Here is a 26,237-nt window from a genome sequence, read left to right on the forward strand (position 1 = left end):
GGTAACCAATCAGCACTCACCTTCCTACAGCAGGTAAACAATCAGTTTTACTGAGCTGCACTCTTGGTTAGGGTCACAGTGGGTAGAGACTGGCCTCAGTTTTGGCACAATATCATATAGACAGAGGCCTGAGCAGTATTCATATAGAAAATAATACAATATTTTGCGCAATTTTACATCTAACTAAGGTGTATGGTGCAGTATTTCTCAAGTTAACAAATATGCAATGTTCCATCAACAAAGTAACATTTATGAACCATATTCCTCTTAGAAAATAGCAAAGAAAGGCCTCAGGAACAGCATTAACGACGTTCCTGCACTGCAAAATAAACGGTATGAAATCAAATTGAACACAAACATCATTATAAGAGAGAAAATCCCGAACCCATCATTCATGATATTTAATACGGTCCATCCAGTGTTCTGTATAACATAGAGTCATTATGGGCTGTTAAGCATCTTCCAACAGAGAAGATGTAAAGCATCTTCCAACAGAGAAGATGTAAAGCATCTTCCAACAGAGAAGATGTAAAGCATCTTCCAACAGAGAAGATGTAAAGCATCTTCCAGCAGAGAAGATGTAAAGCATCTTCCAACAGAGAAGATGTAAAGCATCTTCCAACAGAGAAGATGTAAAGCATCTTCCAACAGAGAAGATGTAAAGCATCTTCCAGCAGAGAAGGGCTGGCTGGTGAAAGGCAGATAACTTGACAGGGAGCTTAGAGATATTAAACATCACATGAAAGGAGAACACGTTATCCGCCCACTTTCCTAAACACTTCTCTAGGGATACTTCTCCAGGGATACTTCTACAGGGATACTTCTCCGGGGATACTTCTCCAGGGATACTTCTCCAGGGATACTTCTCTTGGGATACTTCTCTCGGGATACTTCTCCAGGGATACTTCTCTTGGGATACTTCTCCAGGGATACTTCTCCAGGGATACTTCTCCAGGGATACTTCTCTTGGGATACTTCTCCAGGGATACTTCTCTTGGGATACTTCTCCAGGGATACTTCTCTTGGGATACTTCTCCAGGGATACTTCTCCAGGGATACTTCTCTTGGGATACTTCTCCAGGGATACTTCTCTCGGGATACTTCTCCAGGGATACTTCTCTTGGGATACTTCTCCAGGGATACTTCTCCAGGGATACTTCTCCAGGGATACTTCTATTGGGATACTTCTCCAGTGATACTTCTCCAGGGATACTTCTCTAGGGATACTTCTCTAGGGATACTTCTCCAGGGATACTTCTCTAGGGATACTTCTCCGGGGATATTTCTCCAGGGATACTTCTCCAGGGATACTTCTCCAGGGATACTTCTCCAGTGATACTACTCTTGGGATACTTCTCCAGGGATACTTCTCTAGGGATAATTCTCTAGGGATAATTCTCCAGACATTCAAAGCCAGAAGGCATAACTGTTACTCAAAAAGGATTTGAGACAGTTAACTTTTATAATGTCATTAAAACAGTCCAAATCAATCTTAAACTACGTTCTTTAAAGTCTGACCCTTCCTGATATAATGGGTTTGGTTATTCCACATCTAACCATTATAGCCTGCCTGATATAATGGGGTTTTGGTTATTCCACACCTAACCATTATAGCCTGCCTGATTATAATGGGGTTTGGTTATTCCACACCTAACCATTATAGTCTGCCTGATATAATGGGGTTTGGTTATTCCACACCTAACCATTATAGTCTGCCTGATATAATGGGGTTTTGGTTATTCCACATCTAACCATTATAGCCTGCCTGATTATAATGGGGTTTGGTCATTCCACACCTAACCATTATAGCCTGCCTGATTATAATGGGGTTTGGTCATTCCACACCTAACCATTATAGTCTGCCTGATATAATGGGGTTTTGGTCATTTCACACCTTACCATTATAGCCTGCCTGATATAATGGGGTTTTGGTCATTCCACACCTAACCATTATAGTCTGCCTGATATAATGGGGTTTTGGTCATTCCACACCTAACCATTATAGCCTGCCTGATATAATGGGGTTTGGTTATTGGTGGTTGTATATATTATATGGTTAGAGCGTTGGACTAGTAACTGTAAAGGTTGCAAGATCAAACCCCCGAGCTGACAAGGTTAAAAATATTTTATTCTGCCCCCTGAACAAGGCAGTTAACCCACTGTTCCTAGACCAGTTAACCCGCTGTTCCTAGACCAGTTAACCCACTGTTCCTAGACCAGTTAACCCACTGTTCCTAGACCAGTTAACCCACTGTTCCTAGACCAGTTAACCCACTGTTCCTAGACCAGTTAACCCACTGTTCCTAGACCAGTTAACGCACTGTTCCTAGACCAGTTAACCCACTGTTCCTAGACCAGTTAACCCACTGTTCCTAGACCAGTTAACGCACTGTTCCTAGACCAGTTAACCCACTGTTCCTAGACCAGTTAACCCACTGTTCCTAGACCAGTTAACCCACTGTTCCTAGACCAGTTAACCCGCTGTTCCTAGACCAGTTAACGCACTGTTCCTAGACCAGTTAACCCACTGTTCCTAGACCAGTTAACCCCACTGTTCCTAGACCAGTTAACCCACTGTTCCTAGACCAGTTAACCCACTGTTCCTAGACCAGTTAACCCCACTGTTCCTAGACCAGTTAACCCCACTGTTCCTAGACCAGTTAACCCACTGTTCCTAGACCAGTTAACCCACTGTTCCTAGACCAGTTAACGCACTGTTCCTAGACCAGTTAACCCACTGTTCCTAGACCAGTTAACCCACTGTTCCTAGACCAGTTAACCCACTGTTCCTAGACCAGTTAACCCCACTGTTCCTAGACCAGTTAACCCACTGTTCCTAGACCAGTTAACCCGCTGTTCCTAGACCAGTTAACGCACTGTTCCTAGACCAGTTAACCCACTGTTCCTAGACCAGTTAACCCCACTGTTCCTAGACCAGTTAACCCACTGTTCCTAGACCAGTTAACCCACTGTTCCTAGACCAGTTAACCCCACTGTTCCTAGACCAGTTAACGCACTGTTCCTAGACCAGTTAACCCACTGTTCCTAGACCAGTTAACCCACTGTTCCTAGACCAGTTAACGCACTGTTCCTAGACCAGTTAACCCGCTGTTCCTAGACCAGTTAACGCACTGTTCCTAGACCAGTTAACCCACTGTTCCTAGACCAGTTAACCCCACTGTTCCTAGACCAGTTAACCCACTGTTCCTAGACCAGTTAACCCACTGTTCCTAGACCAGTTAACCCCACTGTTCCTAGACCAGTTAACCCCACTGTTCCTAGACCAGTTAACCCACTGTTCCTAGACCAGTTAACCCACTGTTCCTAGACCAGTTAACGCACTGTTCCTAGACCAGTTAACCCACTGTTCCTAGACCAGTTAACCCACTGTTCCTAGGCCGTCTTAGAAAATAAGAATTTGTTATTAACTGACTTGCCTAGTTAAATAAAGGTAAAATAAATAAATAAAATTAACGACTGTGTTGTCTTCAGCTAGTTGGCGAACTGAGATGTCAGTACCCAGCACAGATAGCTGTTTTTATATCATTACAGATCTTTAGCTGGATAGCCAGCATCTCAGCCTCCGTAATGTGGACTAACTGAACACACTTGTATAATTACCAAGTTTAACTTCTAAACGAGGTGATGTGCCCACCCGTTAATGACACAGGAGCTATTTATGTCCTGGTAGCAGGCTTTGATCAAATCTATAAACTTTATCCCCAAAACCAAAGAATTCAAGTACCCAGAAGATTACATTTATATTCGACCGTATCAAATGTCTTTCTAAAAGTAAGATAAAAACCGTCATCCTCAATTAGGTCTCTGTTTTCAAGTAAGTCTTAAAACTCATTTTTATGTTGTTGTGAATTGATCTTCCTGTCATGAAAAAAAGATTGTGTTGTCACTGATGACTTGTTCCATACTTTCCTTAAAGGGATTTGTGTAAACATCTGTCGACAGGTGGGTGAATTGGGGATCTTGGGGATCTTTTCCAGGTTTGGGAATCAAGATTATTTACACCGTGTTTCATTAATGGTATGGGAGTATGTAATCTGTAAGGATTTCCACCAATCTAAGTTTTTCCCAGAAATCCTTGTAAAAGTTTGCAGTAAGACCATCCGTGTCCTGGTAATTAAGAAGATGTTGAATTAAAAAACTTCCAGTAGCCATTATTGCAAACCCCATTAGGTGTAATGAGATAATTACATAGTCTGTTAATGGGGTAGCAGACATGGCCACTTCTGAAATACATTCTAAAACAACACTAGAAACTAACCAATGGTAAATTCTAGAAGCATAAGATGCAAATAAGTTTAAAACCAAGATAATTGTACTATATCAGGCTTAAGAATCTCCAGGTATCAGTAAGCACATGAGCATAGCAACAATATGTGGAAATGACATTGTGATGGGAAACAGAAAACTTTGGTGATCCGTCTAACCATTCATCATAAAATAATAATAGTGCTGTCAGTGAGAAACGTTTCCTGACCGTCTCCAATTTAGATTTGACACATTTTCCAATAAGAGTTCTGTTGTTTTTGTTTTGCCGTTCGTTATTGTAACTATTAAACAGAATGAGAAAAGACTTCTCCAGATTCAACACAACCAATGACTAGGCTCTTCTTCTTTCGTATTTATTACCTTGCCTGGACAGTTATATAGCAAGATGCCGACTCCCGCTGAACATGTGGAGCAACGACTGAATTGGGTTTTATCGCCCACTTGATTAGTCCAAAACTTTATGTCCTCAGCACTTAATTGCATCTCTTAAAGAAAAGTGCAATTAGATTTTTTTTTCCCTTTACAAAATAAATAGTAACGGCTTTCATTTTAAGATTGTTTTTGAGTCCCCTTGCATTTAAAGAACTAAGTGTGAACATACCAAATAAATACTAGTCAAACGACTAGATAAATGTAAACAAGAGAGGTTTTAACTTACTACTGTAGTTAGTAGAACAATGGCCCTTGTTAAAACTATAAAATCTCTTCTCTTATAATCAGGTCAAGTTAACTGACTGTAAACTATAACATCTCTCCTCTTAATCAGGTTAAGTTAGCTGACTGTAAACTATAACATCTCTCCTCTTAATCAGGTTAAGTTAGCTGACTGTAAACTATAACATCTCTCCTCGTAATCAGGTCAAGTTAACTGACTGTAAACTATAACATCTCTCCTCTTAATCAGGTTAAGTTAGCTGACTGTAAACTATAACATCTCTCCTCTTAATCAGGTTAAGTTAGCTGACTGTAAACTATAACATCTCTCCTCGTAATCAGGTCAAGTTGGCTGACTTTAAACATTTAACTACCTGTGTTTAGTGTTGCCAATGCTAGGGGGGAAGTATTAATGCTCTGTCTGTTAATCCATCGGAATGGGCCTCAGAAAAAGTATTTCAGACCTTCCCTCCAAGCGTGCAACCATGACAGTGTTTTGTCTTAGTCGAGAACCAAAATCTTCTATCATCTTTTGTCAGGTAATTTACTGCTTCCAGGACACTGGTTACATTCAAGAGCTCTTCCATGGCAGGTGGTTTACCTCGTTGTTTATTTCACTTAACAGAGAGTCCAGCTGTCTCCTTTGACGTCAGCGTTAACACCCATTTCCTCCCTGTAGTTGTGGTCAAGCTGCGAGTCAGTTGACTTGCTAGAAACTTTAGCTAGCATGTTGACTTGCTAGAAACTTTAGCTAGTATGTTGACTTGCTAGAAGCTTTAGCGAGTATGTTGACTTGCTAGAAACTTTAGCTAGTATGTTGACTTGCTAGAAACTTTAGCTAGCATGTTGACTTGCTAGAAACTTTAGCTAGTATGTTGACTTGCTAGAAGCTTTAGCGAGTATGTTGACTTGCTAGAAGCTTTAGCTAGTATGTTGACTTGCTAGAAGCTTTAGCTAGTATGTTGACTTGCTAGAAACTTTAGCTAGCATGTTGACTTGCTAGAAACTTTAGCTAGCATGTTGACTTGCTAGAAACTTTAGCTAGTATGTTGACTTGCTAGAAGCTTTAGCTAGCATGTTGACTTGCTAGAAACTTTAGCTAGTATGTTGACTTGCTAGAAGCTTTAGCTAACATGTTGACTTGCTAGAACAGGGGTGTCAAAGTCAAATGGACGGAGGCCCAAATAAAAAAATCAGCTACAAGACGAGGGCCGGACTGTTCGAATGTTCATTGAAAAATTTTTAAATGACGCATATAGTCTAGTGAACCTAATTGAACCTACTGAAAACCTAACAAATATATTACAATATGATCAGATAAATAAAGCAATATTTTCTTATGGCTCTGTCAGTAATCTTTAATTTTCAACAGACACAAAAGACAAATTTCCTTTATATAAATATCCCCATAACATGAACATTAAATGAAAGAAACCGGTATTCAAGGCACCATCAGTAGACTATATTTTCTATTTTAGCAAAAGTGGGCTAAATTTACTTCAAAGAAAAAACAATAATAGCAATTTTCTATCATCCACTCAACTGAAATATTTTTAAAATATAATTGGATTGAAATACAAAAAAATAAAGTGCAAAAATCTATTAATCAAAAACAACACTTTGTTTAAGGAGAAGTAACATGCAGTGAAAACAAATATTAAATTTTAACTTTTAAACTTGAACTGAGTAAAAACTCTAAATATGTGATTGCACAGTAATGTTCACTTGTTTGAGGTTGAGGGTGATACTTGGTGGTGTCCCATCTTTTCCACAAGTTCATCAATGTTCGGGGTAAGGCTCTGAGCTGAAGAAATCCTCAGAATTGAGTGGAGGTGTTCAGCAGTAAGTCGACTTCTGTGTGATGTTTTGTTCAGGTTCATCAAAGAAAACAGTTGTTCACACAGGTATGTGCTGCCAAACATAGACAACGTTTGAGCAGCCTGGATGCGCAGCTGGGGCATTGTGCCGGGGAGGAAACGGGCGAACTCCGCAGCACCCACTGCCGCATATTTTGCCCTCAGTGCATCATTGCATTGGAGGTCAATCAACTCCATTTGGAGGTTTGGTGGTGAGCTTTCCACGTCAACAGCAAATGGGTTACCGAGCAGTTCCAACCTGCTTTTTTGTGCTTCAAAGTCAGCAAATCGGCGTCGAAAGTCAGCGGCAAGCATACCTATTTTATCAGCCAACTGTGTGCTCGGGAACGCACTGGTAGAGAGCTTCTCTTTCATGGTCTGGCAGCTGGGAAAGTGGCTCAAATTTTCTTTCCGCATCTGCGTCTCCCACAGAGTCAGTTTGGTTTTAAATGCCTTCACTGTACTGTACATATCAGAGATGACACGATCCCGACCCTGCAGCTGCAAGTTTATTGCATTCAGATGACTCGTAATGTCACACAGAAAAGCCATTTCACACAGAAACATTTCGTCTCGGAGTTGTGTTGTGTCTTTCCCTTTGCTGTCCAAGAACAGACAAATCTCCTCACGAAGCTCGAAACATCTTTGAAGCACCTTTCCCTGGCTTAGCCATCGCACCTCTGTGTGATAAGGCAAATCACCATGCTCCGTTTCTAACTCCGTCAGAAATGCCTTGAACTGGCGGTGATTCAAACCTTTGGCTCTGATAAAGTTAACTGTGCGCGTGATGATGCTCATTACATGCTCCATTTTCAAGGCTTTACCGCACAACGCTTCCTGGTGTATGATACAATGATAAGCTGTCAGCTCACCTGTCGCGTTTTCCTCTTGCATCTTTTCCCGTATCTTCGCCACCAGTCCGCTCCTGTGTCCACACATCGCAGGTGCTCCGTCGGTTGTCAAACCCACGAGTTTTTCCCAAGGCAGCTCCATCTCATTTACACATCTTGACACCTCTTCATACAAATCATGCCCCGTAGTTGTGCCATGCATAGGACGTAAAGCCAAAAACTCCTCTGTCACGCTTAGGTTGGAGTCCACTCCGCGGATGAAAATTGACAACTGGGCAATGTCAGAAATGTCGGTGCTCTCATCCACAGCCAAGGAATATGCAATAAAATCTTTTCCCTTTTTCACAAGCTGCTCTTTTAGATTGATGGACAACTGGTCTACTCTCTCGGCAATGGTGTTTCTGCTCAGACTCACATTTAAAAAGAGTTGCCTTTTTTCTGGGCAAACTTCGTCACAAACTTTAATCATGCAGTTTTTGATGAAATCCCCCTCCGTAAATGGCCGGGCTGATTTAGCGATCTCTTCTGCCAAAATAAAACTGGCCTTGACAGCAGCCTGGCCTTGTGATTTGGCTTTTTTGAACAGAGCCTGTCGAGATTTGAGGCCTCGTTTTAATTCCTCTGCCTTTTGTAGCCTTTGTTCCATGTCCATATTCTTGTTTTTGTCCGCGTGTTTCGTTTCATAATGTCGTCTCAGATTATACTCTTTCAGTACCGCCACACTTTCTCCACACAGAAGACACACAGGTTTTCCAGCTACCTTCGTGAACATATACTCCGACTCCCACCTTGTTTGAAACCCCCGGTTCTCAGTATCCACCTTCCGTTTTGCCATTTTTGATGGGTATCTGAAAGTTAATTTTACTGTGATGCTGACGACTGCTGTGCCAATAAATATTGAAATGAAGCAGCCTACTGCTCGGTGCGTCACCTTTGCATTGTGGGAAATGTAGTATTGGTGCGTGTAAAAGATCTGCGGGCTGCCGGCTTGCTGCGGGCCGGTTCTAATAATAAATCAAGATCATCCCAGGGGCCGTAAAAAACCTTCTTGCGGGCCGGATGTGGCCCGCGGGCCTTGACTCTGACATATGTGTGCTAGAAGCTTTAGCTAGCATGTTGACTTGCTAGAAGCTTTAGCTAGCATGTTGACTTGCTAGAAGCTTTAGCTAGCATGTTGACTTGCTAGAAGCTTTAGCTAGCATGTTGACTTGCTAGAATGTTGCGGTTGACAGGCGCTGTGGACAATGTCTTCTTTTCTGCTGTTATTTTGTTGTTTGGAATTTTACAAAGTAGCTTTTCGACAAACAACTCAGCACTCAAAAAAATAAAGATAGAATAGAATATAGAATCTGTCACTTGACCCACAGAACAAACTAAAGTGTGACTGCTCGGTACGCCATCTTGCCGGTCACCACAGAGTTTTTAACCCAGAAGCTTTTACTTCCTGGATGCCCGTGAAGCAGATCAAGACCAGGGTTAGATTCAACAGATGAGCGACACATTCCTCCCTGGTTGTTAATTGTTCTCAAAATCGAAATGAACAAGCTATCTTCGAGCTTAATATTTAAGTAGCTGACTTCGGACTGTTTGATCCCCCAGGTGTGATCTGATGTGGTCTCTGTGTTTTTTTTCTTCCCCAGGTGGCAGATATTCTGCTGGACTGCAGGAAACACCTGACCTGGGTGGTGGCTGTGCTGCAGGAGGTGGCGGCTGCAGGGGCGCAGATGGTTGCCCATCTAGGGGAGCAGGAGGGACTCTCCGCACTCAAACTAGAGGACGTGGCCTTTAAGGCTGGAGAGCAGGTAGTACACACACACACACACACACACACACACACACACACACACAGACAGTACCTCTATATCTAACCTGTCGGGTTCTGTCTCCAGATCTATGGAACTCAAGGTTCTAACCCCTATGGGTGCCTGCGCCAGTCCTGCTGCATCGTCATAGCAACCATGAACAAGATGGCCACCGCCATGCAGGAGGGAGAGTACGATGCAGATAGACCCCAGATCACGGTAACTATAGCAACGTCTTGACTGTAGGTACTGTATCAGAGAGACACCACCAACATACTCTATCAACAGCAACATCTTGACTGTAGGTACTGTATCAGAGAGACACCACCAACATACTCTATCAACAGCAACATCTTGACTGTAGGTACTGTATCAGAGAGACACCACCAACATACTCTATCAACAGCAACATCTTGACTGTAGGTACTGTATCAGAGAGACACCACCAACATACTCTATCAACAGCAACATCTTGACTGTAGGTACTGTATCAGAGAGACACCACCAACATACTCTATCAACAGCAACATCTTGACTGTAGGTACTGTATCAGAGAGACACCACCAACATACTCTATCAACAGCAACATCTTGACTGTAGGTACTGTATCAGAGAGACACCACCAACATACTCTATCAACAGCAACATCTTGACTGTAGGTACTGTATCAGAGAGACACCACCAACATACTCTATCAGCAGCAACATCTTGACTGTAGGTACTGTATCAGAGAGACACCACCAACATACTCTATCAGCAGCAACATCTTGACTGTAGGTACTGTATCAGAGAGACACCACCAACATACTCTATCAACAGCAACATCTTGACTGTAGGTACTGTATCAGAGAGACACCACCAACATACTCTATCAACAGCAACATCTTGACTGTAGGTACTGTATCAGAGAGACACCACCAACATACTCTATCAACAGCAACATCTTGACTGTAGGTACTTCATCAGAGAGACACCACCAACATACTCTATCAACAGCAACATCTTGACTGTAGGTACTGTATCAGAGAGACACCACCAACATACTCTATCAACAGCAACATCTTGACTGTACATGATGTTGTCTTAGTCCCCGATGTTAGACTCCGGTTTAACATACTGATCTGTGTCTGTCCTCCATGTTTAGTTGGAACTGGAAAACAGGGATATTATTTTATTATGTTATGGACTTTGAACTGCATTTTTGTTTGTTGGAACTGTTCTATATGAAGTTTGATTGGTTGACGTGGTTGTGTTTGTCCCTTTTTGATTGGTTGACGTGGTTGTGTTTGTCCCTTTTTTGATTGGTTGACGTGGTTGTGTTTGTCCCTTTTTGATTGGTTGACGTGGTTGTGTTTGTCCCTTTTTGATTGGTTGACGTGGTTGTGTTTGTCCCTTTTTTGATTGGTTGACGTGGTTGTGTTTGTCCCTTTTTGATTGGTTGACGTGGTTGCGTTTGTCCCTTTTTGATTGGTTGACGTGGTTGTGTTTGTCCCTTTTTGATTGGTTGACGTGGTTGTGTTTGTCCCTTTTTGATTGGTTGACGTGGTTGTGTTTCCCAGACACTTCCTCCGGTGGAGCTGCGTGCCACAGCCCTCAGAGCGGAGATCACAGACGCAGAAGGACTGGGCATGAAGCTGGAGGACAGAGACACAGTCATCAAGGAGCTCAAGAAGTCACTCAAGTTCAAGGTACCTGATGATCTCTCTGAACACACTAGATCAAGGTACACTAACACACTTCCTGATGACGTCTCTGAACACACTAGATCAAGGTACACTAACACACTTCCTGATGACCTCTCTGAACACACTAGATCAAGGTACACTAACACACTTCCTGATGACCTCTCTGAACACACTAGATCAAGGTACACTAACACACTACCTGATGACCTCTCTGAACACACTAGATCAAGGTACACTAACACACTTCCTGATGACGTCTCTGAACACACTAGATCAAGGTACACTAACACACTTCCTGATGACCTCTCTGAACACACTAGATCAAGGTACACTAACACACTTCCTGATGACGTCTCTGAACACACTAGATCAAGGTACACTAACACACTTCCTGATGACCTCTCTGAACACACTAGATCAAGGTACACTAACACACTTCCTGATGACCTCTCTGAACACACTAGATCAAGGTACACTAACACACTTCCTGATGACCTCTCTGAACACACTAGATCAAGGTACACTAACACACTTCCTGATGACCTCTCTGAACACACTAGATCAAGGTACACTAACACACTTCCTGATGACCTCTCTGAACACACTAGATCAAGGTACACTAACACACTTCCTGATGACCTCTCTGAACACACTAGATCAAGGTACACTAACACACTTCCTGATGACCTCTCTGAACACACTAGATCAAGGTACACTAACACACTTCCTGATGACCTCTCTGAACACACTAGATCAAGGTACACTAAAACACTTCCTGATGACCTCTCTGAACACACTAGATCAAGGTACACTAACACACTTCCTGATGACCTATCTGAACACACTAGATCAAGGTACACTCACACACTTCCTGATGACCTCTCTGAACACACTAGATCAAGGTACACTAACACACTTCCTGATGACCTCTCTGAACACACTAGATCAAGGTACACTAACACACTGCCTGATGACCTCTCAATGGTTTAACAACAATGAACGCACCATCCTGACACAGAGTTAACCAGCCTTACTAAGGCTGGGATTTAATACCATCTGACTCATAGACAACGCCTGCTTTTTAAGGCAATGTTACCGTGTTCATGGAGACCCGTATTAAAGGCTGCAGATGTGGGTTCAATTGGAAATGACCTTTAAATGTCTAATGACCTTTAAAATGTCTAATGACCTTTGAATGTCTAATGACCTTTAAATGTCTAATGACCTTTAAATGTCTAATGACCTTTAAAATGTCTAATGACCTTTAAAATGTCTAATGACCTTTAAAATGTCTAATGACCTTTAAGTGTCTAATGACCTTTAAAATGTCTAATGACCTTTAAGTGTCTAATGACCTTTAAAATGTCTAATGACCTTTAAAATGTCTAATGACCTTTAAAATGTCTAATGACCTTTAAAATGTCTAATGACCTTTAAAATGTCTAATGACCTTTAAATGTCTAATGACCTTTTAAATGTCTAATGACCTTTAAAATGTCTAATGACCTTTAAAATGTCTAATGACCTTTAAATGTCTAATGACCTTTAAATGTCTAATGACCTTTAAATGTGTAACAGTACGGTTTCAGATAGGCTGAACACTGTAGGCTAAATGAACCCTTCCTATGTGGTCACATTGAGAGATGGGTCCCTTGCAGGACAGTATCACCAGGGATCATTACAGTTTGTTTTAAAATCAAAATCAATGTATTTTATTGGTCCGATACACATATTTATTAGATGTTATCGCTGATGTAGCAAAACGCTTGTGTTCCTAGCTCCAACAGTGCAGTAGTATCTAACTAAATGCTTGTGTTCCTAGCTCCAACAGTGCAGTAATACCCGACAACACAAAACATCACATCATCCAAAAAATGTAAAATAAAGGAATTAAGACATAATTCTTTAGCAAATAATGTAAGAAATAACAACAAACATTCAAAAAAAATCTTTCAAAGTTGGTTAGGAGCTAGGAACAGGGCGACCATGTCTGTCGACACCATCTTGTGTGTGTCCTCTCTCAGGGAGAGGAGCTGAGTGAGGCTAGCGTTCGGCTCAGTCTGTTGGAGAAGAAACTCGACAGTTCATCTAGAGACGCAGACGAGCGCGTAGAGAAGATCCAAACTCAACTAGACGAGACTCAGACTCTGCTCAAGAAGAAAGAGAAGTAAGAACACAACACAACATACACATGACTAGATGGTATACGTGTAGGGTCATGGTCACGTGACCCTGCGACTTTAAAATCAGTTTCTTTCCCTCTTGGGCAAAGGAACGACACTGTTTTTGAAATCGCAGTTCGGGGCTACCTCATCACGTGACCAGGAGCTACTGTATACCATCGCAGGTCGGTGGTACCTCATCACGTGACCAGGAGCTACTGTATACCATCGCAGGTCGGTGCTACCTCATCACATGACCAGGAGCTACTGTATACCATCGCAGGTCGGTGCTACCTCATCACATGACCAGGAGCTACTGTATACCATCGCAGGTCGGTGCTACCTCATCACATGACCAGGAGCTACTGTATACCATCGCAGGTCGGTGCTACCTCATCACATGACCAGGAGCTACTGTATACCATCGCAGGTCGGTGCTACCTCATCACGTGACCAGGAGCTACTGTATACCATCGCAGGTCGGTGCTACCTCATCACATGACCAGGAGCTACTGTATACCATCGCAGATCGGTGCTACCTCATCACATGACCAGGAGCTACTGTATACCATCGCAGGTCGGTGCTACCTCATCACATGACCAGGAGCTACTGTATACCATCGCAGGTCGGTGCTACCTCATCACGTGACCAGGAGCTACTGTATACCATCGCAGGTCGGTGCTACCTCATCACGTGACCAGGAGCTACTGTATACCATCGCAGGTCGGTGCTACCTCATCACATGACCAGGAGCTACTGTATACCATCGCAGATCGGTGCTACCTCATCACGTGACCAGGAGCTACTGTATACCATCGCAGGTCGGTGGTACCTCATCACGTGACCAGGAGCTACTGTATACCATCGCAGGTCGGTGCTACCTCATCACGTGACCAGGAGCTACTGTATACCATCGCAGGTCGGTGCTACCTCATCACATGACCAGGAGCTACTGTATACCATCGCAGGTCGGTGCTACCTCATCACGTGACCAGGAGCTACTGTATACCATCGCAGGTCGGTGCTACCTCATCACATGACCAGGAGCTACTGTATACCATCGCAGATCGGTGCTACCTCATCACATGACCAGGAGCTACTGTATACCATCGCAGATCGGTGCTACCTCATCACATGACCAGGAGCTACTGTATACCATCGCAGATCGGTGCTACCTCATCACATGACCAGGAGCTACTGTATACCATCGCAGGTCGGTGCTACCTCATCACATGACCAGGAGCTACTGTATACCATCGCAGGTCGGTGGTACCTCATCACATGACCAGGAGCTACTGTATACCATCGCAGATCGGTGCTACCTCATCACGTGACCAGGAGAAACCTCATGTTTGCTACATAACCTCTTCGAATAAAGGGTTCCAAAACGGTTCTTCGGCCGTAGGAGAACCTATGGACTCTTTGGGGTTCTCCTACGGGGGACTGCCGAAAAACGATTTTAGGTTCTAGCTAGCATCTTTTTTTTCAAAACCTACAGGAGGGTCTCTCTCCAGGAACAGGGTTGGAGTTAAAACCTACAGGAGGATATCTCTCCAGGAACAGGGTTGGAGTTAAAACCTACAGGAGGATATCTCTCCAGGAACAGGGTTGGAGTTAAAACCTACAGGAGGGTATCTCTCCAGGAACAGGGTTGGAGTGTAAACCTACAGGAGGGTTTCTCTCCAGGAACAGGGTTTGAGTTAAAACCTACAGGAGGTTATCTCTCCAGAAACAGGGTTGGAGAACCCTACAGGAGGGTTTCTCTCCAGGAACAGGGTTGGAGAACCCTACAGGAGGGTTTCTCTCCAGGAACAGGGTTGGAGAACCCTACAGGAGGGTTTCTCTCCAGGAACAGGGTTGGAGTGTAAACCTACAGGAGGGTCTCTCTCCAGGAACAGGGTTAGAGTTAAAACCTACAGGAGGGTCTCTCTCCAGGAACAGGGTTGGAGTGAAACCCTACAGGAGGGTTTCTCTCCAGGAACAGGGTTGGAGAACCCTACAGGAGGGTCTCTCTCCAGGAACAGGGTTGGAGAACCCTGGTATTGAGAGAATATGTAGGATAGTATTGTTATATCCAATATTGCTCCAGTTTATTTTTCTGAATTGGCTGAATTGAAATGGGATTGATCCCAACCCTGGTTATCACCAATTCATCCTTACTATAGAGGGGTCATTGTCAATCAGGCTGATCTAGAATCAGTTTTTATAACAGATGTCTATTTCCTCTGTAGGGAGTTTGAGGAGACCATGGACGCGCTGCAGGCTGATATCGACCAATTGGAGTCGGAGAAGGCGGATCTGAAGCAGCGTCTGAACAGCCAATCAAAGATGACCATGGACGGGCTGAGAGGAGCACCAGCGTCGGGAATCGCCTCCATTGTCACGGGGATGGCAGGAGGTTAGTGGGGCATCGTCTTCCCGAATAGGACCTTGAAACCATTTAAAACCTGCACTGTTATTCCTACTCCCATCTGTTAGGGGACTATTCAGACGTAGGAATTGTAAACCTTTCCTAAGAACTTCTCAGTAGTTGGGATTCAGACTTAAATTAATACAGGTGACGGCTTTGCAAGAGTGTTTGGTTCCAGACTGAACTGTGCGACGTAGTAGGGAGTTGTAGTTTCTCTAGAGATAAATCAGACCCAGACTGAACTGTGTGATGTAGTAGGGAGTTGTAGTTTCTCTAGAGATGAATCAGATCCAGACTGAACTGTGTGATGTAGTAGGGAGTTGTAGTTTCTCTAGAGATAAATCAGATCCAGACTGAACTGTGTGATGTCGTAGGGAGTTGTAGTTTCTCTAGAGATAAATCAGATCCAGACTGAACTGTGTGATGTAGTAGGGAGTTGTAGTTTCTCTAGAGATAAATCAGACCCAGACTGAACTGTGTGATGTAGTAGGGAGTTGTAGTTTCTCTAGAGATAAATCAGATCCAGACTGAACTGTGTGATGTCGTAGGGAGTTGTAGTTTCTCTAGAGATAAATCAGATCCAGACTGAACTGTGTGATGTAGTAGGGAGTTGTAGTTTCTCTAGAGATAAATCAGATCCAGACTGAACTGTGTGATGTAGTAGGGAGTTGTAGTTTCTCTAGAGATAAATCAGATCCAGACTGAACTGTGTGATGTAGTAGGGAGTTGTAGTTTCTCTAGAGATAAATCAGACCCAGACTGAACTGTGTGATGTAGTAGGGAGTTGTAGTTTCTCTAGAGATAAATCAGACCCAGACTGAACTGTGTGATGTAGTAGGGAGTTGTAGTTTCTCTAGAGATAAATCAGATCCAGACTGAACTGTGTGATGTCGTAGGGAGTTGTAGTTTCTCTAGAGATAAATCAGACCCAGACTGAACTGTGTGATGTAGTAGGGAGTTGTAGTTTCTCTAGAGATAAATCAGATCCAGACTGAACTGTGTGATGTCGTAGGGAGTTGTAGTTTCTCTAGAGATAAATCAGACCCAGACTGAACTGTGTGATGTAGTAGGGAGTTGTAGTTTCTCTAGAGATAAATCAGATCCAGACTGAACTGTGTGATGTAGTAGGGAGTTGTAGTTTCTCTAGAGATAAATCAGACCCAGACTGAACTGTGTGATGTAGTAGGGAGTTGTAGTTTCTCTAGAGATAAATCAGATCCAGACTGAACTGTGTGATGTAGTAGGGAGTTGTAGTTTCTCTAGAGATAAATCAGACCCAGACGGCGAAGAGAGAAGAGCATATGTTTCGCTGGGTACAGTATCTCTACCTGATAGTACCTGATCTAAGTGAAGAGAGAAGAGCATATGTTTCGCTGGGTACAGTATCTCTACCTGATAGTACCTGATCTAAGTGAAGAGAGAAGAGCATATGTTTCGCTGGGTATAGAGGAGGCAGGTAGCCTAGTGGTTAGAGTGTAGGGGAGGCAGGTAGCCTAGTGGTTAGAGTGTAGAGGCGGTAGGTAGCCTAGTGGTTAGAGTGGAGGGGAGGTAGGTAGCCTAGTGGTTAGAGTGTGGAGGAGGCAGGTAGCCTAGTGGTTAGAGTGTAGGGGAGGCAGGTAGCCTAGTGGTTAGAGTGTAGAGGAGGCAGGTAGCCTAGTGGTTAGAGTGGAGGGGAGGTAGGTAGCCTAGTGGTTAGAGTGTAGAGGAGGCAGGTAGCCTAGTGGTTAGAGTGTAGGGGACGCAGGTAGCCTAGTGGTTAGAGTGTAGAGGAGGCAGGTAGCCTAGTGGTTAGAGTGTAGAGGTGGCAGGTAGCCTAGTGGTTAGAGTGTAGAGGAGGCAGGTAGCCTAGTGGTTAGAGTGTAGAGGAGGCAGGTAGCCTAGTGGTTAGAGTGTAGGGGAGGCAGGTAGCCTAGTGGTTAGAGTGTAGAGGAGGCAGGTAGCCTAGTGGTTAGAGTGTAGAGGAGGGAGGTAGCCTAGTGGTTAGAGTGTAGAGGAGGCAGGTAGCCTAGTGGTTAGAGTGTAGGGGAGGCAGGTAGCCTAGTGGTTAGAGTGGAGGGGAGGCAGGTAGCCTAGTGGTTAGAGTGTGGGGGAGGCAGCGTAGCCTAGTGGTTAGAGTGTAGGGGAGGCAGGTAGCCTAGTGGTTAGAGTGTAGAGGTGGCAGGTAGCCTAGTGGTTAGAGTGTAGGGGAGGCAGGTAGCCTAGTGGTTAGAGTGTAGGGGAGACAGGTAGCCTAGTGGTTAGAGTGTAGAGGTGGCAGGTAGCCTAGTGGTTAGAGTGTAGAGGAGGTAGGTAGCCTAGTGGTTAGAGTGGAGGGGAGGTAGGTAGCCTAGTGGTTAGAGTGTAGAGGAGGCAGGTAGCCTAGTGGTTAGAGTGTAGGGGAGGCAGGTAGCCTAGTGGTTAGAGTGTAGAGGAGGCAGGTAGCCTAGTGGTTAGAGTGTAGAGGTGGCAGGTAGCCTAGTGGTTAGAGTGTAGAGGAGGCAGGTAGCCTAGTGGTTAGAGTGTAGAGGAGGCAGGTAGCCTAGTGGTTAGAGTGTAGGGGAGGCAGGTAGCCTAGTGGTTAGAGTGTAGAGGAGGCAGGTAGCCTAGTGGTTAGAGTGTAGAGGAGGGAGGTAGCCTAGTGGTTAGAGTGTAGAGGAGGCAGGTAGCCTAGTGGTTAGAGTGTAGGGGAGGCAGGTAGCCTAGTGGTTAGAGTGGAGGGGAGGCAGGTAGCCTAGTGGTTAGAGTGTGGGGGAGGCAGCGTAGCCTAGTGGTTAGAGTGTAGGGGAGGCAGGTAGCCTAGTGGTTAGAGTGTAGAGGTGGCAGGTAGCCTAGTGGTTAGAGTGTAGGGGAGGCAGGTAGCCTAGTGGTTAGAGTGTAGGGGAGACAGGTAGCCTAGTGGTTAGAGTGTAGAGGTGGCAGGTAGCCTAGTGGTTAGAGTGTAGGGGAGGCAGGTAGCCTAGTGGTTAGAGTGTAGGGGTGACAGGTAGCCTAGTGGTTAGAGTGTAGGGGTGACAGGTAGCCTAGTGGTTAGAGTGTAGGGGTGACAGGTAGCCTAGTGGTTAGAATGTAGAGGTGGCAGGTAGCCTAGTGGTTAGAGTGTAGGGGAGGCAGGTAGCCTAGTGGTTAGAGTGTAGAGGTGGCAGGTAGCCTAGTGGTTAGAGTGTAGGGGTGACAGGTAGCCTAGTGGTTAGAGTGTAGAGGTGGCAGGTAGCCTAGTGGTTAGAGTGTGGGGGAGGCAGCGTAGCCTAGTGGTTAGAGTGTAGGGGAGGCAGGTAGCCTAGTGGTTAGAGTGTAGGGGAGGCAGGTAGCCTAGTGGTTAGAGTGTAGAGGTGGCAGGTAGCCTAGTGGTTAGAGTGTAGGGGAGGCAGGTAGCCTAGTGGTTAGAGTGTAGAGGTGGCAGGTAGCCTAGTGGTTAGAGTGTGGGGGAGGCAGCGTAGCCTAGTGGTTAGAGTGTAGGGGAGGCAGGTAGCCTAGTGGTTAGAGTGTAGGGGAGGCAGGTAGCCTAGTGGTTAGAGTGTAGAGGTGGCAGGTAGCCTAGTGGTTAGAGTGTAGGGGAGGCAGGTAGCCTAGTGGTTAGAGTGTAGAGGTGGCAGGTAGCCTAGTGGTTAGAGTGTGGGGGAGGCAGCGTAGCCTAGTGGTTAGAGTGTAGGGGAGGCAGGTAGCCTAGTGGTTAGAGTGTGGGGGAGGCAGGTAGCCTAGTGGTTAGAGGAGGCAGGTAGCCTAGTGGTTAGAGTGTAGAGGTGGCAGGTAGACTAGTGGTTAGAGTGTAGAGGAGGCAGGTAGCCTAGTGGTTAGAGTGTAGAGGAGGCAGGTAGTCTAGTGGTTAGAGTGTAGAGGTGGCAGGTAGCCTAGTGGTTAGAGTGTAGGGGAGGCAGGTAGCCTAGTGGTTAGAGTGTAGAGGTGGCAGGTAGTCTAGTGGTTAGAGTGTAGGGGAGGCAGGTAGACTAGTGGTTAGAGTGTAGAGGTGGCAGGTAGCCTAGTGGTTAGAGTGTAGGGGAGGCAGGTAGCCTAGTGGTTAGAGTGTAGAGGAGGCAGGTAGCCTAGTGGTTAGAGTGTAGAGGAGGCAGGTAGCCTAGTGGTTAGAGTGTAGGGGAGGCAGGTAGACTAGTGGTTAGAGTGTAGGGGAGGCAGGTAGCCTAGTGGTTAGAGTGTAGCGGAGGCAGGTAGCCTAGTGGTTAGAGTGTAGAGGAGGTAGGTAGACTAGTGGTTAGTGTAGGGGAGGCAGGTAGCCTAGTGGTTAGAGTGTAGGGCGGTAGGTAGCCTAGTGGTTAGAGTGTAGGGGCGGTAGGTAGCCTAGTGGTTAGAGTGTAGAGGTGGCAGAGTAGCCTAGTGGTTAGAGTGTAGAGGAGGTAGGTAGCCTAGTGGTTAGAGTGTAGGGGAGGCAGGTAGCCTAGTGGTTAGAGTGTGGGGGTGGTAGGTAGCCTAGTGGTTAGAGTGTAGGGGTGGCAGGTAGTCTAGTGGTTAGAGTGTAGAGGAGGCAGGTAGCCCAGTGGTTAGAGTGTAGGGGAGGCAGGTAGCCTAGTGGTTAGAGTATAGGGGAGGTAGGTAGCCTAGTGGTTAGAGTGTAGGGGTGGCAGGTAGTCTAGTGGTTAGAGTGTAGAGGAGGCAGGTAGCCTAGTGGTTAGAGTGTAGAGGAGGCAGGTAGCCTAGTGGTTAGAGTGTAGGGTCAGTAACCGAAAGGTTGCTGGATCGAATCCTCGAGCTGCCAAGGTAAAAACCTGTCGTTCTGAACAAGGCAGTTAACCCACTGTTCCTAGGCCGCCGTTGAAAATAAGAATGTGTTCTTAACTGACTTGGTAAAATAAAAATATTCAACAAAAATAATCAAATCTGAAATTGAAAACAATAGAACCGACCTCAAAAAGCACTATTCTCTAATTTAGACTTTGAGTGCACAAGTTAAAAGGCCGTACAATTTAAATTCTGCTTAATGGCTCAGCATTTCATCAACTTCACTGTGGGAAAGGTGACATGTTGATATGCTTCAGTTTACTGCCTCCCTCCTCTCCTTATTCACACTCAGATCTGTTATAGACTAACACTGTTAATCACACTCAATTCTGTTATAGACTGACACTGTTATAGACTGACACTGTTATAGACTAACACTGTTATAGACTAACACTGTTAATCACACTCAGATCTGTTATAGACTGACACTGTTATAGACTGACACTGTTATAGACTGACACTGTTATAGACTGACACTGTTATAGACTAACACTGTTATTCACACTCAGATCTGTTATAGACTGACACTGTTATAGACTGACACTGTTATAGACTGACACTGTTATAGACTGACACTGTTATAGACTAACACTGTTATAGACTAACACTGTTATTCACACTCAGATCTGTTATAGACTGACACTGTTATAGACTGACACTGTTATAGACTGACACTGTTATAGACTGACACTGTTATAGACTAACACTGTTATTCACACTCAGATCTGTTATAGACGGACACTGTTATAGACTGACACTGTTATAGACTAACACTGTTATTCACACTCAGATCTGTTATAGACTGACACTGTTATAGACTAACACTGTTATTCACACTCAGATCTGTTATAGACGGACACTGTTATAGACTAACACTGTTATAGACTAACACTGTTATAGACTGACACTGTTATAGACTAACACTGTTATTCACACTCAGATCTGTTATAGACTGACACTGTTATAGACTGACACTGTTATAGACTGACACTGTTATAGACTGACACTGTTATAGACTAACACTGTTATTCACACTCAGATCTGTTATAGACGGACACTGTTATAGACTGACACTGTTATAGACTAACACTGTTAATCACACTCAGATCTGTTATAGACCGACACTGTTATAGACTAACACTGTTATAGACTGACACTGTTATAGACTGACACTGTTATAGACTAACACTGTTATAGACTAACACTGTTATAGACTAACACTGTTATAGACTGACACTGTTATAGACTAACACTGTTATAGACTGACACTGTTATAGACCGACACTGTTATAGACTAACACTGTTAATCACACTCAGATCTGTTATAGACTGACACTGTTATAGACTGACACTGTTATAGACTGACACTGTTATAGACTAACACTGTTATAGACTAACACTGTTATAGAATAACACTGTTATAGACCGACACTGTTATAGACTAACACTGTTATTCACATTCAGATCTGTTATAGACTGACACTGTTATAGACTAACACTGTTAATCACACTCAGATCTGTTATAGACTAACACTGTTAATCACACTCAGATATGTTATAGACTAACACTGTTATAGACTAACACTGTTAATCACACTCAGATCTGTTATAGACTGACACTGTTAATCACACTCAGATCTGTTATAGACTGACACTGTTATAGACTAACACTGTTATAGACTAACACTGTTAATCACACTCAGATCTGTTATAGACTAACACTGTTAATCACACTCAGATCTGTTATAGACTAACACTGTTAATCACACTCAGATCTGTTATAGACTGACACTGTTAATCACACTCAGATCTGTTATAGACTGACACTGTTATAGACTAACACTGTTATAGACTAACACTGTTAATCACACTCAGATCTGTTATAGACTGACACTGTTAATCACACTCAGATCTGTTATAGACTGACACTGTTATTCACACTAAGATGACCTGGTGTTTAAGAAAAGGAATGTCCTCTGGACCCTAACACTGTCACACTCTCTCTCCCTCTTTCCTCTCCTCTCTCTTCCCCTCTTCTCTCTCTCCCTCTTTCCTCTCCTCTCATTCTCCCTCTTCTTCCCCTCTCGCCTCCTCTTTCTAATCCTCTTCTCTCTCTACCCTTCTAATCTACAGAAGAACAGAAAGGTATTTGCTGTCACCCTGCATGTTTCTGCTACTCTTATTGAACACACACAATTTAGCTGATGGTGTGTTGCTTGTGTGTGTGTGTGTGTATTGGCCTGTGTTAATAGTGGTGTGTGTGTGTATTGGCCTGTGTTAATAGTGGTGTGTGTGTGTGTATTGGCCTGTGTTAATAGTGGTGTGTGTGTGTGTATTGGCCTGTGTTAATAGTGGTGTGTGTGTGTATTGTGTGTGTGTGTGTGTGTATTGGCCTGTGTTAATAGTGATGTGTGTGTGTATTGGCCTGTGTTAATAGTGGTGTGTGTGTGTGTATTGGCCTGTGTTAATAGTGGTGTGTGTGTGTATTGGCCTGCGTTAATAGTGGTGTGTGTGTGTGTATTGGCCTGTGTTAATAGTGGTGTGTGTGTGTATTGTGTGTGGGTGTGTATTGGCCTGTGTTAATAGTGATGTGTGTGTGTATTGGCCTGCGTTAATAGTGGTGTGTGTGTGTGTGTGTGTGTGTATTGGCCTGCGTTAATAGTGGTGTGTGTGTGTGTGTGTATTGGCCTGCGTTAATAGTGGTGTGTGTGTGTGTGTGTGTACTGGCCTGCGTTAATAGTGGTGTGTGTGTGTGTGTGTGTATTGGCCCGTACTAAGTGTGTGTGCCTCTGTGTCTCTCTACAGCGACTATGGCCAGTATGGGTCCCAGTATGGGTCCCAGTATGGGTCCTGGGTCGGGGGTCCCGGTGATAGACTCTCCTCTCCTGACGCAGCAGATTGAGGCTCAGAGACACAGCATCAAACACCTGAAGAATGAGAACAACAGACTCAAGGTAGATAGACCATAGAGGGAGATAGACCATAGAGGTAGATAGACCATAGAGGTAGATAGACCATAGAGGTAGATAGACCATAGAGGTAGATAGACCATAGAGGGAGATAGAGGACTCATCTTTGTATCTTTGACAGCGCCATCGAGGGCTATCTCCATTTTAAAGTAGTCTTCTTTTGTATTTGAAAAAAACGTAAAGATTTTCCGCCAGCTGCAGTGCCTGAGTGCCAGTCTGTTTGGTGCTATCATGTCAATGCCTCGTCACTCATTGAACATTAGCCTGAGTGCCAGTCGGTTCCGGTTCAGGGAACAGAACCGAAAACTGGAAAATAACCAAATGTTTCAAGGAACAGAATCAGAACTGGGAACCAAAGTGATCTATACTGTCCCGGAACAGAACTGTTATTTTAAAAGCATGGGAACCGGTTAATAATGTTTATTTTACGTTCCAGGAAAAAAAAATCCCAGTCCCACAAAAAAAATGTAACAAAGTACCTGCTTCTGTCAATCAGAATATTATGCCAGTGTCTTTCTGCCAGCTGGAAATCTTTGCCAGTTTGTGTAGTCTACCTACCCCTCCTTCTCTGAAGGTTACTGTAGCCTACTGATGTTACAAGCGTGATTCAGAAGACAAGGAGGGATTTAATTAGAGAAGAAGGGATTGACTTTTTCAACACTAGTTAGGGACACTCTAGTTAACACGTTGGATTAATTAACTACAAAAAAGTTAAAACATTGTTTTAATTCTGGTGACACTCTGCACACACAAGCTTCTTAACGAGCTTCTCTGGTCCAACGTTAAACCAACTCTCGGAAGTTCAAAGACATTCAAAGTTCCTGCATAGAAGCTGCTCCTCCGTAGGTATAATTCTGCGGGAGTAATTCTCCCCCTCCTACTCTCTCCTTCCCCCTCCTACTCTCTCCTTCCCCCTCCCACTCTCTCCTTCCCCCTCCCACTCTCTCCTTCCCCCTCCCACTCTCTCCTTCCCCCTCCCACTCTCTCCTTCCCCCTCCCACTCTCTCCTTCCCCCTCCTACTCTCTCCTTCCCCCTCCCACTCTCTCCTTCCCCCTCCCACTCTCTCCTTCCCCCTCCCACTCTCTCCTTCCCCCTCCCACTCTCTCCTTCCCCCTCCCACTCTCTCCTTCCCCCTCCCACTCTCTCCTTCCCCCTCCCACTCTCTCCTTCCCCCTCCCACTCTCTCCTTCCCCCTCCCACTCTCTCCTTCCCCCTCCTACTCTCTCCTTCCCCCTCCCACTCTCTCCTTCCCCCTCCCACTCTCTCCTTCCCCCTCCCACTCTCTCCTTCCCCTCCTCTTCATTCTCCTTATCCCCCCACTCTCTCCTTCCCCCTCCCACTCTCTCCTTCCCTCTCCCTCTCCCACCCTCATCTCCATTCTCCTTCCCCCTCCCACTCTCTCCTTCCCACACCCCCTCCCCTCCTCCTTCCTTCCTCCTCCCTCCTCCTCCAGGCTGAGAAGATGCGTGCCCAGCTGTCCTCCCTACCACCTCTCCATGTCTCCAAGCTCCCCACTAGAGACGGCTCTCACCCAGAGGTGCTCTCTAGCGCCCTCTATCGCAAGACTGACCAATTACTGGACACGTTACTGCAGATGAGTGCCAACGTCAAAGTGGTGGACATCACTGGCAAATCCCCAGGTATGATGCGCCCCCCCTTCTTGTTCTCTGTTGTACCCGTAGAAGAGTCGTTCTCAATGATGTAATTGTTTACATAAAGGCTCCCCCCCAAAAAAAAACTGTCACGAAAGCATATTCATACTCAAAAAAGAAACGTTTTTTGTTGTTGTTGTAGCAGATTGAAGTTTTGTTTTATGTGTGTCGTTGAGCAGTAACTCCTAGTGCCCAGCTGCTGGAACACACAGCCAGACTCCAGTCCCTTAGCAACACTCTGGACAGACTGAAGGTAAACAAACACCTTCAATCCTATCCTAGTTTGGTCACAATTCACCTTTTTTCAAGACAACGTTCCCGCGTTCACAACATTAATACTGCAGATGTCGCCTCCTTTGAAAGTAACCTTTAAATGGTGCATTGTGGACAGGCGCGATCGGATTGCATCCCGACAATACAAAAGGTATCCCAGAATGCATGCTGCCTTGGACAGGTAGTGGCAAGGAGGAGGGCAGGCAAATGTGTGATTGTAGTATGCTAAATAACTTTTCTCCTGATCGCTTCCCTTCTCTCTCCCCTCTATAACATCTCCCCTATTGTTATCTCTCTCTCCTCTCTCGCTGTCTCTCTCTCCTCTCTCTCTGTCTCTCTGTCTCTCTCTCTCTCTGTCTCTCTGTCTCTCTCTCTCTGTCTCTCTCTCCGTCTCTCTCTCCTCTCTCTCTGTCTCTCACAGGATGAGGTATCAGAACATGTGGTGACCCAGAGACCTGGAGCTAGAGCCTTGTCTGACTTTGCCACGTTCCCCTGCTCCTCCTTCGTCAAGGTAACCACACACCACCCAGGGTCAACCAGCCACACACCATCCAGGGTCGCCCAGCCACACACCATCCAGGGTCACCCAGCCACACACACTCCAGGGTCAACCAGCCACACACACTCCAGGGTCAACCAGCCACACACACTCCAGGGTCAACCAGCCACACAACACACCGTCCAGGGTCAACCAGCCACACATCATCCAGGGTCACCCAGTCACACACACTCCAGGGTCAACCAGCCACACACACTCCAGGGTCAACCAGCCACACACCGTCCAGGGTCAACCAGCCACACACCGTCCAGGGTCAACCAGCCACACATCATCCAGGGTCACCCAGTCACACACACTCCAGGGTCAACCAGCCACACACCGTCCAGGGTCAACCAGCCACACATCATCCAGGGTCACCCAGTCAC

General features: G+C 44.9%; 1 protein-coding gene across 5 annotated transcripts in view; it reads left to right on the forward strand.

The window, feature by feature from the left end:
* The window catches only part of dctn1b (dynactin 1b), a 121,742-nt gene that overhangs the window by 91,064 nt on the left and 4,441 nt on the right, over window positions 1-26,237 (forward strand). For 4 of the 5 annotated variants that reach the window (XM_036963094.1, XM_036963096.1, XM_036963097.1 and 1 more), the window contains 10 exons: window positions 9,289-9,450; window positions 9,538-9,669; window positions 11,010-11,138; window positions 13,160-13,302; window positions 15,530-15,696; window positions 22,552-22,563; window positions 23,224-23,372; window positions 24,842-25,028; window positions 25,220-25,293; window positions 25,735-25,824. In XM_036963094.1, the coding sequence (XP_036818989.1) occupies window positions 9,289-9,450; window positions 9,538-9,669; window positions 11,010-11,138; window positions 13,160-13,302; window positions 15,530-15,696; window positions 22,552-22,563; window positions 23,224-23,372; window positions 24,842-25,028; window positions 25,220-25,293; window positions 25,735-25,824 (1,245 nt within the window). The remainder of the gene's footprint in view (window positions 1-9,288; window positions 9,451-9,537; window positions 9,670-11,009; window positions 11,139-13,159; window positions 13,303-15,529; window positions 15,697-22,551; window positions 22,564-23,223; window positions 23,373-24,841; window positions 25,029-25,219; window positions 25,294-25,734; window positions 25,825-26,237) is intronic. The other variant, XM_036963095.1, reaches the window with a different exon arrangement.

This window comes from Oncorhynchus mykiss, chromosome 25 (assembly GCF_013265735.2).
Source record: "Oncorhynchus mykiss isolate Arlee chromosome 25, USDA_OmykA_1.1, whole genome shotgun sequence".
Lineage (NCBI taxonomy): Eukaryota > Metazoa > Chordata > Actinopteri > Salmoniformes > Salmonidae > Oncorhynchus > Oncorhynchus mykiss.